At 42.0% G+C, this 20,309-nt stretch overlaps 1 protein-coding gene across 1 annotated transcript in view; it reads left to right on the forward strand.

Moving 5' to 3' along the window:
• STAT1 (signal transducer and activator of transcription 1) overlaps positions 1-20,309 on the forward strand; it is a 1,318,258-nt gene that overhangs the window by 954,102 nt on the left and 343,847 nt on the right. The window contains exon 16 of the mRNA XM_040441848.1: positions 6,447-6,545. Within this exon, the coding sequence (XP_040297782.1) occupies positions 6,447-6,545 (99 nt within the window). The remainder of the gene's footprint in view (positions 1-6,446; positions 6,546-20,309) is intronic.

Consider the following 20,309-nt stretch of genomic DNA (forward strand, 5'->3'; position numbering starts at 1 on the left):
TTGCCAAAAATGGCAGTAGTTTTTCTTGCAGATGCCTCTGCGGACACCGTTAAGCTGGCGGCTAGGGCATCCGGGTTGGCGAACTGCTCTAGAAGAGTTCTATGGCTGAGGTTCTGGAAGGTGGACGTTGCGTCAAAAAATAAAATTTGCTCTATACCCTTCCATGGCAAGTACGTATTTAGATCAGATGTAGACCAGATACTAGAGAAGGCCTCAGACAAAAAGAGGGATTCCATGAGGAGAAAGAACAGAAAGACAGACCTCATAAAAAAATTAATTTCCAATATCAAAGTAGGACAGATAAAGGAAAAACGGGTCGGTGGAGTTATAGGATAGGTGGTGGAGGAAATCCTTCAGAGGTTCCCCCAGACATATTCAAAGAAACAAACCTTCCTTCGAGATTACTTCAAAGAAAACTATTAAAAATATACAGGACCTAGTGGAACAATTTATGGTTCATTACACTTCCCTGTTTTTGTTGAAGAAACCAAATGGGGATTAGCTGACTATAATAAACCTGAAGTATCTGAACAGGTTCATAAAATACAAGTGTTTCAAAATGGACTCACTAAAAACAGCCATTCCATTGATCACACAAAATACAAATATGATAACAATAGATCTGAAGGATTCTTATTTTCATTTACTAATCAATCAAAAATATTGGAAGTTCCTAAGATTTGCAGTCAGGAAAGAACATACTGCACTACCAGTTTGTATGCCTCCAGTTTGGGATTTCATGTGCGCCACGTCTATCTACCAAGAAAATGGCAGAAGTAGCGGCACACCTGTGTTTACATGATAAAACAATGGTCCCATATCTGGACGATTTATTAATTCTAGAAACAGATCATTGTCCTTTTGAGAAACAGATAGACCGCATCCTTCAGACACTGACAGAACCAGGTTGTATTGGCAACCTAAAAATAATCGACTTTACAGTCTGTGACACAGGTAAGGTTTCTTGGAATGAATTTGAACTCAAAACTTCAAAAAACATTCCTTCCAACAGAGAAGAAGAATAATTTAATCTCTATGGTAAAACATTTCATCAAAACAATATCTTTCTCTATAAGGAAAGCCATGAGACTCCTGGGACATATGACTTCATGTATACTGGTGGTCAAGTGGGCCCAATTTCATTCAAGAGCACTTCAACACCTTATATTCAGGAAATGGAACAAAACTCCTTGCAGTCTGGACTCAGCATTCCTGGCCACATCAAAAAGTCACTGAAATGGTGGACGCACACGTCAAACCTCAAAAACGGGGTAGAATAGGTACAGACTCCAACCCAAACAATAACTACAGTTTCCCACAGACACAGTTGGGGCACATTTAGGAAATGCATCCTTCCGAGGACATTGGGACAACAGCATGACATCAGCCTCATTGAATCTGAGAGAATTGACGGTGGTTTGGGAAGCAATAATGTCAGATTAGACATTAAAAGAAAACTCACAGCTGAAGATTTACTCAGACAACAGAGCGGCTGTAGTCTTCCTTCGACATCAAGGGGGCACGAGAGGATCTTAACTACAGATTATAGCAAACAGGATATTCAGATAGGCCGAAAGTCATGTTCTATGTAATAACAGCAATTCGTCTAAAGAGAGAAGAAAATGTGTGGGCAGATTATCTAAGCAGAAACAAAAATCCATAATGGAGAATGCAGTTTATCAAAAAAATTCTGTTCTCTACCCCCCAACAGACCAACCTTTGGCAGTAGATGCATTTTCGATAAGCTGGAATCCGGGTCTAAATTGTGACTTTCCTCCTCTATGCCAACTGCCGAAGGTTCTTTAGAAAGTGACAGAGAAGAAAGCCAAGGTAATTTTGATATCCCCATTTTGGCCGAGATGGAGCTGGTTTTCCATGATAAAAAAGATTTGTTCGGGCAGGACATTAGATTATCCTCTCACTCCACAGCTACTGAGTCAAGGACCGATACTGCATCCAGATCTGGAATCACTAAGGCTGACAGCGTGGATGATGAGCATCCTATTATTAAAGAATAGAGGTCTCTCAGGAAATGTCATAGAGACTCTCATGGCAAGTAGGAAAGCTTTATCCAATAAAATATAACTTAAAGTCTGGAGGAAGTTTGTAAGCTGGAATCATAATGTAAATTTAGATTATCAGAAGCTCAATATTGCAGCTATTCTGGAATTTTTACAGCAAGGATTAGATTTAGGATTATGCCCAAGTACCTTGAAAGTGCAAACAGCAGCCCTTAGTAAGGTTGTTTAGATACCAAAATTTTGATTCGGTTTCGATACCATAAAAAAGTATTGCAATACTCGATACCTTTCGATACCACGCAAAAAAAAAAAAAAGCTGCGTGCATTCCACATTTTATGGAACGTCCGGCCCATAGTCAAACAGTCCTATTCTATTTTGTGGGGGGACAAGGTGACTAAAAGAAATGGCAAATCATGCATTTATTTATTTTTTTCTGTTACGGCGTTCACCGTATAGGAGATTTTTTTTATATTTTAATAGTTTGGACTTTTCAGACGTGGCGATATGTAATATGTTTATGTATTTATTGTTTATATATTTTATATGTAAAATTGGGAAAGTAGGTGATTTATACTTAATAGTTTGGTGGGGGGGTTTTAACTTCTTTTTTTTTTTTTTTTTACTGTTTATTTCCCCCTTTAGGGGCTAGAACCTGGGATCTTTTGATCCCTTGTCCTATTCACCCTATTAGAGCTCTTTGAGGGTGACTAGGTCTTCACACTCTCCCTGCTGCCCATGGCTTTGTAAGCACAGCAGCAGGAAGCTTACCATGGCAGCCAGGGCTTCAGTAGCGTCCTGATACCTCAAAAAACCCTAGCCCTTAGTGATTTATATGATGTGAAACTGACAAAAAAAAGTCTAATATCTAGATTTTTGCTAGCTGTGGACAGATAGGAGCCAAAAATATATAATCTGGTCTCTCAATGGAACTTGAATTTGGCCCTGAAAGCTGTGACTGCTCCACCATTTGAACCAATTCAAGACATTTTGATTAAATTACTCAAGCTAAAAGCAATATTTTTAGTGGCCATCATGTCTGCCCAGAAGAATCGATAAGTTACATTGTGTTTCCCTTTTGAAGATAGACTAGTGTTCAAGCTGGACCCATCCTTTCTACTGAAGGTGGCAACGTCATTTCATAAGTCACATGATGATATCATTCCATCATTCTTTGAAAATCCAAAAAATGATAAAGAGAAAGACAATTTAGACTTAAGAAAAGCAGTACTGACCTATGTAGAGGCTACAGAACAGTGGAGGAAGGATAGAACTTTGTGCAATTTTCAAGTCCAAATAAAGGGAAGTCAGTGGCAGAATCTTCCATATCCAGATGGATCAAGCAAGCTATAGTTTTTGCTTATGAGTCAGTGGGCAAGGAGCCCCCTGCTGATTTAAAGCTCATTGCGCGAGAGCTTTGCCACTTTTAGAACTGGAGACCCCACTTACCGTAGCAGTAACTTTTTTTGTTCACATAGGCATATGGGGCTTGTTATGTTATTTGTGACAAGTCGTACTTTCTAATTACACCATTTACTGTTGCATACAAGGTAGTGGGAAGCTGGAAAAAAAAATTGAAATGGGGAATTGGAAAAAATGCAAAACTCCCACAGTTTTGTAGTGGGATTTTATTTGTTTTTTTGTCATTTACTAAACTTACTTTTTTGTCATTTACTTTTTTTTGTCATTTACTAAAACTGACCCATGCACTTCACCTAAGCACTCACTTACACCCCTTGATAAAGTCTTTGAGGGGAGCAGTTTCCAAAATATGAATAGTTTTTGAGGGTTTCCAATGTAGGGCTACCTCAGGGTCTCTTCCAATCCAGGAATATTATCCTTGTGAAAATTAAATCCATTAAAATCTGTTGTCTAAAAACCATATGGCACTGGTCCTCCAGACTTAGGCCACATTCTTCCTGAATTGGTAAAAGTGTAACATTATCATTAAGGCTAAAAAGGGTGGGATTGTGGACTGGTGGCTCACTCCTTCTCTGTCACAGCAGGATGACCTTGAGGTAACTTCTGAGTTTGACCATGCCTTGGATCCAGTGGTCATAGCAGCCCCAGATAAGCCTTAGTGGCATCCTCTCTGTCTTGACTGCCCCCTCCTAGTGTTCAGCCTTCTTTTCTCCTAAGAACATGCAACAAAACCCCAACATGCACACCAGTAGATAGTCAAAAGTGTCTCCCTGTTGATGACTTGTGTGAGAGCAGTCATTGTTTGGCCTGCTCTGAGGAGGAGATTCAGGGGAAGGTGGGGGATTCCATGCTAGTGGTGTTGGTCGTAGTAGTGGTGGTAGTAGTAGTAGTAGTGTCACCTGTAGGCACAGTGGTGATTGTAGGGGCAGTGGTAGCAGCAGTGGCTCTTTGGGTAAACACAAAGCCAAGAGTTGGACGGGGACCGAAGAGCACACCAGGAGATGTCACGTCTGATTAAAATGGCGAGGAGGGTGAGGACTATGACGATGATTGTGTGTTGGAGAGGACCTGGAAGCTGAATCAGAGTGCTGAGGAGGAGACATCAGAGGATAAGGGTGGTGACTACCGCAGCTGATACTGTGAGTGCAGGCTCAAAACATCCCAAACCTAGCCCAAGCTAGGCTGCCTCAAGTTCTGCGCAAACTACTCCCGTATGGCAGTTTTTTCTCCACCAGGCCAGCACACAGAACCACATCAGTGCACAAGATTTGCAGGATTTAAATAAGCCGTAGGAATTCAAACACAAACATGGGTACCAGGACTCTATTGCAGCACATGAGTCGGCATCACTGGATCCTGTGGGAAAATAAAATTGGCCAGCATTCTCATTTAAAACAAGTCTTCCTCCTTCTCTTTGTCTTCTTTGTGGCAGCCATCCCGCATTCCCAAGCAGTACAGTGTCCTTGTCATCATTATCAGCTGCTTCTTCTCCTGCTCAGTCTCCTCCTTGCCTTCTGCTCCATCCTGAGACATTCATAACAGAATGTGTGGCCATGAAAAAAGCTATTCTCGACCAGCAATTCGCTTAGGTGTAAGCTGAACTCCCACCTGGCCAAGTTGCTGGCGGTTCAGTTGCTGCTGTACAACTTAGTTGTGGTAAATGTAGTGCACATTTTCATCTAAATTTAATTCTTCTGGTCTATGGCCTGGACAGTGTTGTTGTGGGACTTCTCGCCAAGCACGCAAGGTTTCTGCTGCTGCTATGTTAAAATTAACTCTCATCGGTCAGCAAATGTGGTGCACTTCCGTGTCTTCACTTAAATTTTATAATTTTATTCTTCTAGGCCTTGTCCCAGGCAGTCTTAGTGTGGGACTTCTTGCCAAGCATTCAAGGGTTCCGCTGCTTAGGGTGTGTTATGACTCATATTAACAGGTATTCTAAGGCCCCTGTTTATTTTTTCTCTATACCATAAGACCATGTATTCAAACACCATCTGCCCCCAATAAAGGACAATTTTTGGAAACTTTGGAATAGGAAAAAGCATAACATATGTGACGGTGCTGTGTGTTTTAAGCACTCTGGGGGTCATTTATTATTCTGAAATACGTATTTCAGGCACAGATGGTGCAACACTTAGTTGTGCCGCTATCTGCAACTTTTGTCCGCTCACGCCTGGTCTAAAATTTCTGATCAATAAAACAAATTGCATATATTCAAACTGGAGTGCCGTGGATATCCCTAGTCTCAGATTACGTCTCTCTCACGAGCACCCGGACCATAATAGAGGAGTTCAGATCACATACTTCCATAATTAGGTGTAAAATTGTGGGCGTGACATGGTCGAGGAAGGGGACGGGCCAAGAGGCCCATCTCATTTATCATTTTCTATGCTTGTTTTAGGCACAGAAAATGGTCTAAATGTAAGACAGGTAGGAAGCTGTCTTACAATTAGAACTGGTGCTGGATGCACCGAAATTATGCAGAAGCCAGCTCCTCTTTATAACTTCAGCGGATCCTCCACCATCTATGGGGCTTTATTAAGAGCGACGTCTAAAATGCCAGTTTTAATAAATGTGCCCCTCTGTTCGTTAATGCCGTCAGCCATCCCTTTACCCTTAGCTGTGTATGTCAGTGTCACTCTGACATGATTTGCTATTGCTGTCATTATGTACAAGATATGTACAAGAGCTTGGGGGCAGAGAAAACGCAAGTCCTTGGAGATTAGAGGGTGCTATATACTATATTCCAGGGCAATTGGAGCCACTTTGGTTCGACTAATTAATTCAGGTCAGAACCAAACTTTTCAAAAATTCAGCAAACAGGAACAAAACCAAATCTCAAAAGGTTCACTTATCACCAGCTTACTAGTCATCCTTTTCTGGAACTATTTGAAAAGTAAAACTGAGAATATTTTATTAATTAAATTATATGTAGCCAATTAATTTTAATGTATTTAATAAATTTAAGTTAACTGAAATGTTTTATTGTTTAAATTTTTCAACAGACTGCATCACTTCCAATTGTAGTAATTTCTAATGTAAGTCAGCTTCCTAGTGGATGGGCGTCTATTTTATGGTATAACATGCTGACTTCTGAAGCAAAGGTATGTTTATGTCCATTTTTGAGACTACTTTTTTGATGTTAGATGCTTTTGTATAAAAAAAAGACAAATTCTAAGAGTGATACCTGTATTGGCTAACCTGAAAAAAATTGTGATCATTTGGGAACAGAGGACGCTTTATTTGGCAAGTTTATAAAGGACTGGCTGAGAGAAAAGCACATCACAAAGTTCAAAATCATTACTTAGAACTTTCTGCCGAAGCATTTGTTATTGTGTAAAAGTGGAATAGATTTAAGAAATATACATGGTTACTATAGAATTTTGATTAAGGAAATTGCCAGATAGCCAGCATGGATGAAGACGGAATTTTTTCCATTTTATGGTAAAATCAGTCTGACATTTAGATTCTTTAATTCAGCTCACTAAGTAACATTTAAAAGATGTTATAGAAATATATTGTACATGAGGTGATGTATACCTAAGATAAGTGCATATTATAAATTTTTTTTTTACTTTTTTCACCTATTTTTAATAGTTTTTTTTATCCATTTTAAAGATAGAAAATAATTTTAAAAGATGAGAACATATGTTGACATAAATTATTGAATGTCAATACAATATACAATAAACAGACAGTCTTTCCCAACAATCATAGTTGCAGTCCAGTAGAGCGTAGGTCCCAAAGGGACCAGGTCTTTAAAAATCTGTGGAGCCATGAAGCAGAGCTGTATAGTATTCTAGTGATTGAATGTCCCTGATGCGTGAATAGTAATCCGCCTTGGACGGTGGCGCGGACCTCTTCCAGAAAAGGACTATGAGACATATTCCCGAGGTAAGCAAGTGGAGGATCGGCCTGGAGCCATGTTTCCCAAACCCCCAAGGTGGAATATTTAGCAGTTAAGTGAGCAGATCTGGGTCAACCGAACAAGTAAAAATCTCATGTAGGATGGAAGCCACCATACACCAAAAGGGAAGTATATTTGGGTATTCCCAGAAAATGTGAAAAAGTTAGGCATCAGGAGAAGAGCATTTCCAGCAGACATTGGGTATGGAAGTATGTAGAACCTCCGGAGTGTGATACCAGTGCATCAACAGTTTGAGGTGGTTCTCTATATAACTGTGCAGGAAAAGCTGGCGAATGCTCAAGAGAACACCCTGAGCCACATATCCAGGGTAATCTCCCAGTTAAGCCACCATTCCCATTTCTCTAGGTATAGGTGTTTAGTTTCTAGCGGATAGGCAAGAGAGTTCAGCAAATTATAGATATTAGAAATGAGGCTTTTAAGCGTAAGGACCTTATTAACATATTCTCTCAAAAGGAGTAAGTGGCATTAACTGTCACAGCACGGTGGGGGTAGTAAAGGGAAGGTAAAAGGTACTAGGCCTGGAAACTAGGGAAAGAGGAAAGGTCACCACCTAGTGAATCCCTAATCCGAGCCCTGACTGCTATAAGTATGAACAGACCTTGATGGTAGGAATGTTCATAGTTTGGAATAGGGATCGACCGATATTGATTTTTTAGGGCCGATACCGATAATTTGTGAACTTTCAGGCCGATAGTCGATAATTTATATCGATATTCTGGGAATTTTCATTTAAAAAAAAAAAAATTCCTACACAAATCTTCTGGAATTTTTTTTGTAAATCTTTCTTTTTCATTTATACTTAATATTAATGTTTTTTTTTGTTGTTGTTTTTTTTACTAACTTTTAGCCCCCTTAGGGACTAGAACCCTTGTCCTATTCACCCTGATAGAGATCTATCAGGGTGAATAGGAGCTCACACTGTCCCTGCTGCTCTGTGCTTTGTGCACACAGCAGCATGGAGCTGAACATGGCAGCCAGGGCTTCAATAGCGTCCTGGCTGCCATGGTAACCGATCGGAGCCCCAGGCTTACACTGCTGGGGCTCCGATCGGAGGAGCAGGGGAGAGGGGATCCTGTGGCCACTGCCACCAATTATTAATACTGTGGGGGGGGGGGCGCACTGCGCCACCAATGATTAATACTGGGGGGCTTGGGTGGGGGGGGGCGCACTGCGCCACCAATGATTAATACTGGGGGGCTTGGGGGGGGGCGCACTGCGCCACCAATGAAGATAAGTCTTTCATTAATTCATATACAGGAGGCGGGAGCATGCCTGCAGAATCACATAGCCGGCTCCCGACCTCTATGAGCGGTAGCTGCGATCTGCGGCACCTAAGAGGTTAACTACCGCAGATCGCAGCTACAGCTCATAGAGGTCGGGAGCCGGCTATGTGATTCTGCAGCCAGCTCCCGCCTCCTGTATATGAATTAATGAAAGACTTATCTTCATTGGTGGAGTGGTGGCCACAGCCCCTCCCCTTCTTTTGTCCTCTCTCCTCTAATTGGCTGCAGAGGCAGCAGCATCACAGGGGGAGGGAGACACTGCTTCCTTCTCCCCTGTGCTGCTGAGGGAACACGGAGAGCGCTGAGAGCAGCGCGTTCTGTGTTCCCAATACGTTATCGGTATATTGGCAAAATAGATGCCGATACTGATAACGTTCAAAATCCTGAATATCGGCCGATAATATCGGTAAAACCGATAATCGGCCGATCCCTAGTTTGGAACTTAGGGCTTCAGTGTACAAAACATAAAGGACCAATTTAGGCTATCAAAGGCCTTCTCTGCGTCTAGGCTAAAAAGAAGCGCTTCAAACCTCCCTTTATTAGCAGGATCCAACCACTTTTCTTATGTTGTCTCCTGCCTGTTAAAAATGGACAAAGCCAACCTGAGCATTGTGGACAAGGTGGGGAAGCCAACAGTTCAGGCGGTTTGAAAGCAATTTAGTGAAGATTTTGAGATCTGAATTCAATAACCTAATAGGGTGGTAGCTTGCACACAGAGACCTTTTTCAGGAATGTAACATGGAATCCAGACTGGCGTCTCCAGACAAGAGGGCATTAAATAGGGAGACCATATACAGATGTAGTAGAGTTAACACACATGTACACATGCTTTATGAGACATGTTATCTAAACTAAATGCGTTAAGCAAACACCTTCAATTGCTTTTCAATGGCTTTTGTTTCAAGATAATGAGATGAGTTATGAGAATTATTTTGGTTTTGTTTTGTTTTAATCGTTTTTATTGAATTTTTAAAAGATATAGAATAGCATTACAATCAAATTTCATATTACAGGTATTGTAGGACAATATAGACAAACTTGAGTTTAATTATCACATATGCAGGATACATATTCTATATTCGTATCAGTATGACTTGGGAAAGTCAACTTTTTAAAGTAGTATGTCACACAATACAGCACTATGAAATAGTGAGGCAAATAACAGAATAAACCAAAAGAAAATTAAAATAAACGAAAGGGTAAACTAAAACTATAGTCTTGGTATTATTTAAATGGCTAGATTCTGCATTTTAGTGGCGTTCGGGGACGCGGCAGTCATCCAGGCTCCCGATTGTCGTGTGAATTTATCGATGTTGTGGTCTCTGTAGGCTACAATTTTCTCATACCTGTATGTGCAATTGTTATTCACCCTAGACATGATCTCTATTTTTGTAGGGATGGTAGTTGTCTTTCACTGTCCGGCAATAGCCATTTTTGTTGATATGAATAGGTGGGCTATAGGAATTGTAAAAAAACTCCATGAAGAATAGAGCCCTGCAAGGGGAGATATCAATATTGGAGCCACAAAATTTTGATGCTATATCAAATATCTCTACCCATAGTGGTAGCACTAATGGGCACGACCATAACACGTGCAGAAGCGTGCCTCTGTGTCTGCAGCCTCCCCAGAATAGATTAGAGGTGCCTGGATAGAATTCACTTCGTTTTTCCAGAGTATAATACCATCTCAAGCACGTTTTAGTGACAGTCTCATATATGGACATGCTACGGAAGGTGGCCGTGATAAATTTAAAGGAAGCTAACCAATCTGTTTCTGGGATATCTAATTGTAGTTCTTTGTCCCATTCTAGAAAAGGGGTGGTTTTAGAAAAGGTTTCTTTGGATCTCAGAGTCATATAAAATGCCTGATTCCCTTCGCCGCATGGGGTTGAGCCGGGAATACCCACGGTTCAATACAATCTTTATTAGCAATTACCTGACGTAGAAAATTTGTTTGCAGCAAATGTCTAATCTGAAGGTATTTGAAAAAGTCCCTTTTGGGGATTCCGAATTCCAGTTGGAGTTCACCAAAAGATTTAATGATGCCCCAGTGAGCGCCATTGGCTCAGGTCAGTGTCTGGGAGATACAGCTCCATAAGTTGCAGGGGGCTATATCTCTTATACACATGTGTTGGTGGATGCTGTTATGGTGAAAAGCACGCCAGGCGAGGATTTGTGTGGGGACTCACTAATACTATTTATTGTTGATAAAAAAAAATGGCTGCACAAGTTTACACATACAAACAATAGAGCTGAGAAACGGGGATCATTTTAAATTAAAGTGGTATTATACCTACTATAAATGGAAAAATGGAAGCTCTTAGTGCACATTTTTGATCAAACGTGTGTCGGGCCCATCTACCAGGCGTCAAGGTGGCTTCTGTAGACGGGTACCTAACACTAATATACCGCCTCTCTTGGACTTACCTAAGCCTATATTTTCAGGGCAGTGTAGGAATGCACCTGTGACTATGTATATGAATGTGCTAGTCTAAATTTGCTTATGCTATATATTGAGGGTAGCACCTCTTTTAGACTGAGCAACACCCATCTGTCTGGGGCTTCTGAGCAGAGTAAAAAATGTAGCTGGTTCCTAGACTGCCCTGAAAATGTAGGCTTAGGTAAGTCCAGGAGAGGCGGTATATTAGTGTTAGGTACCCGTCTACAGAAGCCACCTTGACGCCTGGTAGATGGGCCCTACACACGTTAAATATAAAAAAAGGGCGCTAAGAGCTTACATTTTTCCATTTATAGTAGGTATAATACCACTTTAATTTAGAATAATCCCCATTTCTCAGCTCTATTATTTGTATGTGTAAAGTTGTGCAGCCAATTTTTTATCAACCATGTTTTCTTGATGGATATGCACCTGTGACTATGTCTATGAATGTGCTAGTCTAAATTTTCTTGTACTAATACTATTTATAAGGAGAGTTTGAAGGTAGGTGTTAGGAGCTAGTTCAGATTCGATCTGCACCCACGGTGTTGCGACATCCTGAGTCCAGCATTTTTTAAGAGCGTGTGTTTGGGTTTCTAGAAAGTAGTCTGATATGTTCGGGAGACCCAAACCAACTTTAGTTTTAGCTATGGTGATAATAACAGCAGCTAGTCTAGGTTTCTTTCCTGACCATACAAAGTTATTAAGTAAGCTTTGTGCTTTCCTAAAAAAGAGGTTGGGAACTCTACTGGGGATTGTTCTAAAGTGGAACAGTAGTTTTGGTAGAATTAACATTTGAAATGTAGCTATTCGGCCTACCCATGAGATCTCGTATTTGCTGTATAAAGAGGTGTCCTGTTTGATCATATCCAATAATGGGGCGTAGTTAAGATGATAAAATCCAGATATTGATGGGGTAATAGTAACTCCCAAGCATTGTATATAATCTGGTCTCCAGTCAATCGGGAAGGCCTGCTTCAGGGAGTGGAGCATTTGGTCAGGTATTTTCAAAGGAAGGATCTGGAGGAACTCATTAACTTTACAGTAGGATAGGCAGCCATATTGTTTAATTAGGGACATTGCAGCTGGTAGGGAAGTTAGCGGGGAGCATAGTGTTAGAATTACATTGTCTGCGTATAAGGATAATCAGTGTTGTCTGCTACCTATTTGGATACCCTTGATTTCCGGGTGTAATCTTATTGCTTGTGCGAGGGTTTCTATAGCTAAGATAAAGATCAATGGTAAGAGAGGGCATCCCTGGAGTGTACCATTGGTCAAAGGAAAGGATGAGGACAGGGCCCCATTTATAAACCCTAAGTACCCGAGTAAAGGGCTTGTATTGCAGTGGTGAAAACCCTTCCCAATCCCATGATGTCTAGTACCGAAAAGTCGAACGACAAGTTTAAGCGGTCGAACGCCTTCTCGGCATCAAGAGTGATTAACAATGCCCCCTCTTTCTTTCTATTGATATAATCTATCAGGTTTAGGGTTCGACGGGTGTTATCTTTTATTTGTCTGCCTTTTACAAAGCCTGTTTGATCTGTATCTATTAGAGAGGGTAAGATTCTTTAAGTATGTATGAATATCTGAGGTGGGTGCGACATACAGTATGTTTCAGGTGAATTCTTAAGATTGTATAACGCTGAATAGTATTCCACGAATTGCTCGGCGATTCCTTTTGGGTCATAGATCTTACAGCCAATGGTGGGGTGATTAATATGGGGAATTCTTGACTTTGCCGCTCGCATTTTAAGGAGACGAGCAAGCAATTGCCCCGCTTTATTGTCTTGAGAATAGCACCGGACTTTGGTTGATCTTAGACCTTTTTCATATTTGAACAGAAGGCACTCCCTAAGTTGAGTTCTCAGTGAATGAATTTGGGCGTCTCTGTCTGGGGAAAAGGAATTTTTGTTGAGGGATTATAAAGCAGTTAGTTGAGAGAGTATAGTATGTAGCTTTGTGTTTATCTAGCTTGTTTTATTGCTTGATGGCCTAGTTTAATAAATATCCCCCTAATAAAAGCTTTGTGGGCATTCCATAAAGAGTAAGGGTTCGATACTGAATTGCTGTTCGGACTAAAGTATTCATTTAGCGCTGTGGTTAATTCCGTTTCTACATCGTATTGGAAAGGAGGTAGGGGCTACAACGCCACAGCAGGTAAGGTCAGTCTTGGTACAGTTTTCACAGACTCCTCCTGTCCACACGGGCAGAGAGAGGCAACAAGCTGAGAGAGCCTTTTCACTGCCCCACTGTCACCAGTTTCTTGTTTGCTATAAGCCCGGTCCGCTAACGGGATTATATAGGGTAAGAAACCAACCCGCAGTAGCATATAACTAGGCTGAAACACGGATGTGGGGATTCGTGATCGAGATACAAGAACAGCACAAGATTCAATTATATATTTAATCGCCTTAAGGGCTCACTAGAAATAACACTATACACACACAAAATATATACAGTGGTCTGAGGTTACAAATACAGGTGGTATGATACAAACAGGGTTAAGCTGAACAAAAGTCAGTTCACCAGATGGATGAGTCCTTTTGGGTTGTGATGAGTTCTTAGCTGTATTCACATGGAGGGCAGTGATGTCAGCAGGTTGCAGGTCCCTCTAAACACATGGCACAATATGACCCTCCTTCAGAGAAAAGGCCCGCTTGCTGGCACAAGCTTTTTAAAACATAGCCGGCCCCTCCTCTTCCCGCCTCTGGGAAGGGTCTCCCCCTCCCTGCTGATCCTGGCAGCTCAATGACCCACACAACTCTTTAGGGTTCATAGCTCTAGACCAGAAGGTCACAGGGAGATGGTTCTGGGACCAACAGACCCGACTGGGTTCCGGCTACAAGTAGAGTCCAAGCATAGTACCGTTAGTGGGCTCAAATAATTTTGTACAAAATGATTTGCCAAGCATCTCCAACTTATTAGTGTAGCACTTGCAATTATTATGCAATTTTGTACTTTATTTGGTTTGCAGAGAGCTGTTGCATTGCATGTTTTGTTTTACAGTGTTGTTCTCAGCCATAGCAACGTGCCCCTGCGCTTTGGGATGTGCTGACTGCCCCCCTTTTTCTTTACAGCAACTATAGTATATGAAATGTTTACCATGCATACTGCAATGACGTATCTACCATGTGCATCCACTTTAGTGGTGCTACGCGTAACAGCTATGGAATTACTAAAAGCCAATATTACCCCCCTTTGTTTTTTACGATAATTGGACTGAACAATATGCGGGTACGAATGGTATCGTATCCCGTGTGCATCTCTGCTTATAATATGCGACTCTTGCACACATGATATGTCTGCCTTTAGGTGTGATGCTTCTGACCACAAATATGATATTTTTTAAGGGCTATTCGGACCTTTGGCATTTATGGACATAATATTAAGAACCATGAGAAGTGGTTAAACAGCTTATGACCTCAGTTAGACCAATTAGGGTGTACAGTTTCCCGCTGGCTGCATCTCCAACCCCACACTCAAAAAGTGTATCCAAGACTATATAGTATAGGCAGATATGTAACACTAAGAACATTTGGAACATTTACCAAAACAGTAACACAAAGGGAAGAACATAAAAATTCAAAAGCACCAGAGAGTATTCAAGTACCCAAGAGGGTGTGTAATCCGGACAGTGAGGATTTTCAGGGGGGAAAGTCTCGGTTGATTCCAAGTACCGAAGTTATGCTCCACGGCACTTAAGTGGGCTTTCTCAGTCAGTGTTTGGTTCCCCTCTTTGCGCTGACAGTGTGCCACTCGGATTGTAGGTGCGGCTGCGGAGAATGGGACATTTTATCTGGGGATGGTACTGGGATATTCCATGAACCCAGAAGACGACGGCCATCCTCTGCAGAGACAATGCTATGCTCTTTCCCACCATGGTTGAGTATCAGTTTTACAGGGAATCCCCATTTATACATGATTTTATGCTCCCTTAGCGCTGTGGTGACCGAAGCTAAAAGGCGTCTCTGCCGAAGTGTTGCTGCGGAAAGATCTGTGTACAATTTCATTGACTGATAAGGCTCCGGTAGTCATGGGAGGAGGGAGGAGTCTGAAAGTCCCACTCAAGACTGGCTGGTATGGCTCAGGCTTCACAGGTGCACCTAAATGTAGCCTGTAGATGGAAAACGGGCACATTTAAATTGGAGTTTATACACCTCAATATACAAGCAAACTAACAGAAATAACATGGTGTTCAACTGGCAGGAAATGCTCAAACCCATATGCAGTTATGCACATATATACCGGGGAGCAAATCCTGCACTTGTGGCCCGTTGCTAATGGCGATCCCCAGCAAAAATGCAGTTACTCGAGAAACCTTGGCGCGGTGCTCGGGCTCAGACATTTCCTCATAGTAGGACATAGAAACATAGAAACATAGAATGTGTCGGCAGATAAGAACCATTTGGCCCATCCAGTCTGCCCAATATACTAAATACTATGGATAGCCCCTGGCCCTATCTTATATGAAGGATGGCCTTATGCCTATCCCATGCATGCTTAAACTCCTCCACTGTATTTGCAGCTACCACTTCTGCAGGAAGGCTATTCCATGCATCCACTACTCTCTCAGTAAAGTAATACTTCCTGATATTACTTTTAAACCTTTGCCCCTCTAATTTAAAACTATGTCCTCTTGTAGCAGTTTTTCTTCTTTTAAATATTCTCTCCTCTTTTACCTTGTTGATTCCCTTTATGTATTTAAAAGTTTCTATCATATCCCCTCTGTCTCGTCTTTCTTCCAAGCTATACATGTTAAGGTCCTTTAATCTTTCCTGGTAAGTTTTATCCTGCAATCCATGTACCAGTTTAGTAGCTCTTCTCTGAACTCTCTCCAAAGTATCAATATCCTTCTGGAGATATGGTCTCCAGTACTGAGCACAATACTCCAAATGAGGTCTCACTAGTGCTCTGTAGAGCGGCATGAGCACCTCCCTCTTTCTACTGGTAATTCCTCTCCCTATACACCCAAGCATTCTGCTAGCATTTCCTGCTGCTCTATGACATTGTCTGCCTACCTTTAAGTCTTCTGAAATAATGACCCCTAAATCCCTTTCCTCAGATACTGAGGTTAGGACTGTATCACTGATTTTATATTCTGCTCTTGGGTTTTTACGTCCCAGGTGCATTATCTTGCACTTATCATGATTAAATTTTAGTTGCCATATTTTTGACCATTCCTCTAGTTTTCCTAAGTCCTTTTCCATTTGGTGTATCCCTCCAGGAACATCAACCCTGTTACAAATCTTTGTGTCATCAGCAAAAAGACACACCTTACCATCGAGGCCTTCTGCAATTTCGCTGATAAAGATATTAAACAATATGGGTCCCAGAACAGATCCCTGAGGTACCCCACTGGTAACAAGACCTTGGTCTGAATATACTCCATTGACTACAACCCTCTGTTGCCTGTCCCTCAGCCACTGCCTAATCCATTCAACAATATGGGAGTCCAAGCCCAAAGACTGCACTTTATTGATAAGCTTTCTATGTGGGACAGTATCAAAAGCCTTACTAAAGTCTAGATAAGCGATGTCTACTGCACCTCCTCCATCTATTATTTTAGTCACCCAATCGAAAAAATCAATAAGATTAGTTTGACATGATCTCCCTGAAGTAAACCCATGCTGTTTTTCATCTTTCAATCCATGGGATTTTAGATGTTCCACAATCCTCTCCTTAAGTATGGTTTCCATTAATTTCCCCACTATTGATGTCAGGCTTACTGGCCTATAGTTGCCCGATTCCTCCCTACTACCTTTCTTGTGAATGGGCACAACATTTGCTAATTTCCAATCTTCTGGGTCGACTCCTGTTGCCAGCGATTGGTTAAATAAATCTGTTAATGGTTTTGCTAGTTCAACGCTGAGCTCTTTTAATAGCTTTGGGTGTATCCCATCAGGCCCCTGTGACTTATTTGTATTAATTTTAGACAGCTGACTTAGAACCTCTTCCTCTGTAAAGACACATGCATCAAAAGATTCATTAGTCTTCTTTCCTAACTGAGGTCCTTCTCCTTCATTTTCCTTTGTAAAAACTGAACAGAAATATTCATTGAGGCAGTCAGCTAGTTCTTTATCTTCTTCTATATACCTTCCTTCTTTTGTTTTTAATTTGGTAATTCCTTGTTTTAGTTTCCTTTTTTCATTTATGTATCTGAAGAATGCCTTCTCGCCTTTTTTCCCTGACTGAGCTAATTTCTCTTCTGCCTGTGCTTTGGAAGCTCTTATAACTTGTTTGGCCTCTCTCTGCCTAATCTTATAAATTTGTCTGTCATCCTCGTTTTTTTTTATAATTCCTAAATGCTATCTTTTTGTTTTTAATGATTTTGGCCACTTCTGCTGAGTACCACAGTGGTCTCTTCCTTTTTTTGCTTTTACTGACAAGCCTAATGCAATTTTCTGTTGCCTTCAATAGTGCCACTTTTAAGTAGTCCCATTTCTCCTGGACTCCAATGAAACTGTTCCAGTTTGATAGGGACTTGTATACCACTAATCTAATTTTAGAAAAGTCTGTTTTTCTAAAATCTAAAACTTTTGTTTTTGTGTGGTGTGACTTTATAGTAAACCACACTGACTGGTGATCACTAGATCCCAAGCTTTCCCCTACAGTAATATCAGATACCAAATTCCCATTTGTGAATACTAAATCTAAAATGGCCTCCTTCCGGGTTGGCTCCTCCACTACTTGCTGTAGAGATAATCCCAGTAGGGAATTTAGAATATCTGTACTCCTGGCAGAACTAGCTATTTTGGTTTTCCAGTTTACATCTGGAAGATTGAAGTCTCCCATAATGATAACTTCCCCCTTCAATGTCATTTTAGCTATTTCCTCAACTAGTAGATCATCTAATTCTTTGACTTGGCTAGGTGGTCTATATATCACCCCTACACGAGTTACCTTATGATTATCAAGCTGCACGGTAACCCAAACTGACTCTAAATTGTTCTCGCTAACTTGTATCAAATTAGATTTTATGTTATCTTTCACATACAGGGCCACCCCTCCCCCTTCTTGCCTTCTCTGTCTTTCCTGTATAGGAATATGCGGGTACGAATGGACATATTGGCTAATCTCTCAATTTTAACACCAGTTTGAGGGCTTAGTAAGATCGCAGAGTGCCCCTTTCCTTGTTATCAGATTGTTATACTGTTTATCACATCCACAAAATTGCTACCTTGTGTAGGATGTCTCTTATGGTACTTGTGGTCCACTACAGTCATCCTCCACTGTATGCATTTTTGCTGGGGATCGCCATTAGCAAGGGGCTACAAGTGCAGGATTTGCTCCCCGGTAGATATGTGCATAACTGCATATGGGTTTGAGCATTTCCTGCCAGTTGAACACCATGCTATTTCTGTTAGTTTGCTTGTATATGGAGGTGTATAAACTCCAATTTAAATTTGCTTGTTTTCCATCTACAGGCTACATTTAGGTGCACCTGTGAAGCCTGGGCCATTCCAGCCAGTCTTGAGTGGGACTTGAAGACTCCTCCCTCCTCCCATTGCTGGCATGGTAGATGCTGGAGTTAACTGGTGAGTGGTCCGTGAGTCAGTCCTCACACTCCTGTAATTTGCCCACTGGCCCCTGGTATTGCCCATACGGCTCAGGTACTTGAGCTACTTGAGAAACCTTGGTGCGGTGCTCGGGCTCAGACATGTCCTTATAGTAGGACATGTTGGCTAATCTCTCAATTTTAACACCAGTTTGAGGGCTTAGTAAGATCGCAGAGTGCACCTGTCCTTGTTATTAGAAAAATTAAGTTCCAATAAGATAGGGGCATGGTCGGATCATTATATAGGTCTAACATCGGCAGAAGATAGTAGGTGGAGTGTTAGTATGTTCCCTAAAAAATAGTTGATCCTCGTCTGAGTATTTTGGGGATTTCAGTAATAAGAATACTGGGGAGCTAGGATTATCTATCTTCCATAAATCAAAAAGAGAGTAAGTACGTATAAGCTTGCAGTAGCTTCTAGAAAATAGTGTGGTCGCAAAAGAAGGTGTGGCAAGTAACACCATAGATATATGCAATAGATCAGAGAAATGGGTATTGAAATCCCCCGATTTACATTCAGAGTTACATTCCGATTGGTTGATAATGTAGAAAAAAGACAAGATAATGGTATCTGACTTGAGTTTAGAGTGGAAACCGTACAAGGGAGCTGGCGTAGATTTAGAAGTGGAGGCCTGATCAACGGGTGTGAACCAACTATGCCACTGACTGGCTATTCTCTGGAGGGGAGTGACTAAGCAACTACCTGGTTTTCACTAGAGCCTCAGATGGTGAGGATAGACTTAAGCCGTTAGGGTAGTTGCCAGGGACTACTCCAGAGCAATCCCCAAGTCAGTGGCAGCTGGTCCGGGCAGACCAGGAGATACCTGGGTAGGTACCAGAAGTACAAGCGTAGTCAGGCAGGCGGTGTCGTTACCAGGAGCAACAGTGCAGGTTTGAAGGATGAGGCAGAGGTGTAGTCAGACAGGAAAAAGGTCAGGGCAGGCGGAATAGGAACAGGTCAGACAATCCGGGTCGGCAACAGGAGAGTCAAGGCAAGCAGGCAGGGATCAGACGATAAGCAGAGTCCAGGAACGAAGTATAGATCAGGAACGAGTATCGAGTATTAGGAACCAGAAAAGTCAAGGACCTTGACACTGAGGCATCTGGGAAGGGGGCTGAGCCACTTAACCCCTTAGGGACGCATGACGTACCGGTACGGCATGTTTCCCGAGTCCTTAAGGACCCATGACGTACCGATACGTCATGGCTTTAAATCGCGATTCCGGCACCGCGGGGGTTAATCGGAACAGGATGCCGGCTGAAATCATTCAGCCGGCATCCTGTAACAACGCAGGGGGGGGGTCATTTGACCCCCCCCCCCCCCCGTATCGGCGATCGCAGAAAACTGCAGGTTAATTCAGATTCGATGAACCGGAAAAAGACTGCGATCGGTAGCGTGATTATACACCACCAATCACAGTCCGAAGATTTGGAGAGGCGGTGCTGGCCCTGGTGCTGAATGCCGCTGTCCAGGGGGCTGATTGGTGCAGGGGAGAGAGGCGCGAGATTCAAACGTCCTGCGCTCCTCTCTCCCCTCCTCTTCCTGTTCTGCACGAGCACCATCCAGCACCAGCTCCTGAGTCCCCCTAATCGCCATCCATCACCCTCCTGCACCCATCGCCCTCCAGGTAGGTTAGGGTCAGTGAGGGAGAGGCACCGGGAACG

Source organism: Bufo bufo, chromosome 7, assembly GCF_905171765.1.
Source record: "Bufo bufo chromosome 7, aBufBuf1.1, whole genome shotgun sequence".
Classification (NCBI taxonomy): Eukaryota; Metazoa; Chordata; class Amphibia; order Anura; family Bufonidae; genus Bufo; species Bufo bufo.